At 56.6% G+C, this 3,693-nt stretch overlaps 1 protein-coding gene across 1 annotated transcript; it reads right to left on the bottom strand.

Moving 5' to 3' along the window:
• Positions 1–1,496: 1,496 nt before the first annotated feature.
• Positions 1,497–3,213, bottom strand: LOC111094960 (paraneoplastic antigen Ma6E-like). Its single transcript, XM_038588853.1, is given in 2 exon segments — positions 1,497–3,180; positions 3,182–3,213. Coding segments are annotated over 2 exon segments (1,716 nt in total).
• Positions 3,214–3,693: the final 480 nt, after the last annotated feature.

The following is a 3,693-nucleotide window of genomic DNA, read 5'->3' as shown; positions in this document are numbered from 1 at the left end:
GCATCCTGCAACATCTGCTTTTATGTTTCATTGTTTCAGTACCTAAGGCACTGACTGGAACTACGAGTTGGTGAAGTTTGGGGTACTAAGTATAGAGTCATTCAGACTGGAAAAACAAATGGAGATATGATGGGTACCCCCCCCCCCATATCCTTCAGAATTTAAGAGCAGCTCTAATCTCCACGATCCCTCTTGTGACATTGTTTGTAATTCACTTTCTTGCCTGTCTCTGTAGGGCGGGGAGGAGCAGTAGCATAGACTTTCACATGGCTTTTAACAATGTTATGGTTTCTCAAGACAAAAATAGCACCCCACCACCACCATTAAACTTGCTTTGGATATCGAGACTGATGACACAACAAGAGGCCGAAAAGGGGGTTCATTACTTACATAATTGAGGAGCCCCTTTCGGCTGCTAGCGGGCACTCAGCTCGCTCCCTCTCTCCCGCCTCCGCCGGGACTGCGGCGATGGTCCACACAGGGTGAGAGGGGCCTGCTGCAACCCCACGGTCGCTGGCACCACTACAGCTCACCAGGCCAGCGGGGTTCAGGGCACCCAGAGCCCCAGGCAGCCCCAGACGGACGGTCCGGCCCATTTATGATCCTCGCGCGCCATCTAGCGACCAGAACCAGCACGGCAGCAGGAGAAGCTACACCGAGGCTGTTCTAGTCCCGGGCGGCCATTTCGCTTGAGGAAGGTCGCATTTCCCGATAGGCACTGCGATCTGAGCTCCGCGGTGCAGGAAATGGCGGTAGGCGCAGGCGCAACACAAGCTTCAGCGAGCGAGCTCCCGCCGCGCAGGCGCGCAGAATATTCAGCGCGCTCGCCCTGCCGCGCAGGCGCACAGAAGACGGTGTCGCGCGCAAATCAGGAGCGCCTGCGCGAAAATCAAGGTGTTTTCGCTCTCCTCCCCAGACCCTTGGAAGACTGGTGGAATCTCACCCTTTTTTCTTTCCAGTCGAGAATCTAATGTTCATCCACAGTTTCTTGAAGCCTCTATCACAATAGTTGCAGAGACTGAATATATATGACAATAAACTGAGGAGCTATTAAATATATACCCAGGACTCCATCCTGCATATCCTTTGTCCTTCATTCAAGGTCTTACCCACTTATTTCCAAGACGTTCAGTTTATGCCCTACAGGCCCAGCGAGCCATTCTGCTCACACAACAGACTTCTGACTGGCAAAATGCAGCTTGCACAATCCTTCTGCGTGGTGACAAATCTTGCAAATGAGGCAACCCACATCACCTCTTGGACCTTGCCGTGACCATATGTGAAAGCCAACTCTGGGTAACAGGCAACTGTTGGCCCCACTCCGACGTCAGTAGACCATTCCCTCGATGAGCCACAGCCAAGACAAGACCTAGCTGAAACATTCAATGAAATTTATTGAAGAGAAAATGTACTGCAACCATTAAAGACAGGGAATGACAACAGAGAGAGGAACGTCTAACCGTCACTAGAACCCATAGGTCACGGCCCTCCTCCTCTCAGGGACCTCTGCGTCCCCCACCACCACAGTCCTCCTGCCATAGTCTCTGACATACACGGGCGGGGCGCCCTTCTTCCACTTGGAACTGCTCACCCGTAGCTGGGGCGGCCTCCCACGCCTCGGCCTCGCGGATGAGCCGCAGCATCCCCAGGAAGCCGGGTGGTCTCCTCTCCAGCCGCATCCTCTTCAGCTTGCTCTGGAGCATCTCGTTGGAGCGAGCCCGCATCAGCACCTGCCTGGCGCGAACCTGGTCCGCGATGGTGGGATGGATGGCCCCCTTCTCCACGGCCGACTGCAGCAGGCCTTCCAGGCGCATCACGTAGGCAAACAGAGTCTCCTGGGGCCGCTGGGCGCACGTCAGGAACTTCAGCCGTGCGGTCACGCAGGGATCCTTGTCTCCGAACACCTGGACCATTGCGGCCAGGCAATCCTGCGCAAGCATGTTGGGATTTTCTGCCAGGAGGCCGCACATGAACTCGAGCGCGAGGCCCCCCAAGCTTTCCATCAGCCACCGCCTCCTCTCCCCTTCTGGCACGTGGCGCCACATGAACAGCATGTCGTTGGCGTGCTCCAGCCAGACCTCAAAGGACTCTTGGTCTGGATCTTCCATCCCGGAGAAGGTTCTCAGTTCCCCGTAGGCCGCGTCTTCTGGCACAGGCTGCCAAGCCTGGCCCCACTGCTGGATCCAGGATCCTCCCTCATCTACGGCTCCTGCAGCTCCTTCCTCCCCTGTAGTGCCCGCCTCCCCTGCTGCTCCTGCCATACTCACAGATCCCAGCACACCTGCAATTCCTGTGTCACCTGCGGCTCCCTCCTCATCAGGCACTGCTCCTTCATCTTCTGTTCCTGCCACACCGGCAGCTCCTGTCACACCTACAGCTCCTGCCTCACCTTCTGCTCCTGCCACACCTACAGCTCCCTCTTCATCGAGTACTCCTCCATCTTCTCCTACCATACTGACAGCTCCTACCACATCTGCATCTCCTTCATCTAACACTATCCCTTCATTTTCAGTTCCTGCCTCACCTACAGCTCCTTCCACACCTGCAGCTTTTTCCTCACTTTCATGTCCTTTATCACCAGCAGCCCCCACCTCACATGTAGCTTCTTCCTTACCTTTACACCCTTCCTCACCTGCAGCTCCCATCTCACCTGCTGCTCTCGCCTCACTTGCAACTCCCACTTCACCTATGGCTTCTTCCTCACCTGCAACTCCTGCCTCACCTGCCCCTCCCCCCTCACCTGCAGCTCCTGCCTCACCTGCAGCTCCTGCCTCACCTATAGCTCCTTCCTGACCTTCACACCCTTCCTTACTTGCAGCTCCTGTGACATCTGCAGCCCTTTCTTTACCTACAGCTCCTGCCTCACCTGCCTGGCCAGACCTTGCTTGCCTCTGGTGCTGGGCAGGGAAATTGGGTCTATCCTGTGACTCTAAATCAGGAGCCTGGGGCAGAAAGACCACAGGCCAGGGTCCTCCCTTGCCTGCTGTTTGTCGGGGAATCAAACTTCGGTTTAAATACTGAGCAAACTCCACTAAGGCGACCCTGGATCTGAGCTCCTTTCTGAACACTTTGCCCAGCACTTGGTATCTGCCCAGGGGCCACAGGGCAGTCTTCGCGGCATTCTGGAATTCCTCTTCCTCACAGTCATCCGGGATGAGCAGGAAATGGTGCGTGCTCTCACTTGCACCACTCATGCAGCATTGCCAGTGCCATCATGAATACCTGGCGGGGGAGGGAGCCCGATTGGACAGGGATGCGCACACTGCCACAGCCTCTGCAGTGGTGGCCTGTGGGTGCAAAGAGGATAGAGGGACATTGGTGCCAGACAGCCCACCCTACCACCCCCCACAGCGACCTGGATCTCCTCCCTGGCCAGTTAACACGCTCCATGCCCTGGCTTAGAACCCCCACCATGCACCCCTCACCTCTGCAGTGAGGAGACCTCCTTTTGCCTTGGCCAACACACCTGATCTGGCCTACGTCCATGATCTGGCCACTGCAGCCAGAACCCCACCCACCATCATCTGCAACCCTGCAGCCAGGAACCCTCCCTTCCTGATCCCCGCAGCCGGGAGCCATCCCATCCACTCTTACTTAGCACCTGATCCAGAGTGACCCTGGTCTGCCCAAACAACCTTGAAACCAGCCCCTCACCCTCCACATCCTGAGTCAGAGCCCCACCCTCTCCCACCA

This window comes from Canis lupus, chromosome X (assembly GCF_011100685.1).
Source record: "Canis lupus familiaris isolate Mischka breed German Shepherd chromosome X, alternate assembly UU_Cfam_GSD_1.0, whole genome shotgun sequence".
Classification (NCBI taxonomy): Eukaryota; Metazoa; Chordata; class Mammalia; order Carnivora; family Canidae; genus Canis; species Canis lupus.
Note: the sequence above shows the minus strand (reverse complement) of the source record. Positions and strands in the feature narration are given on the sequence as shown.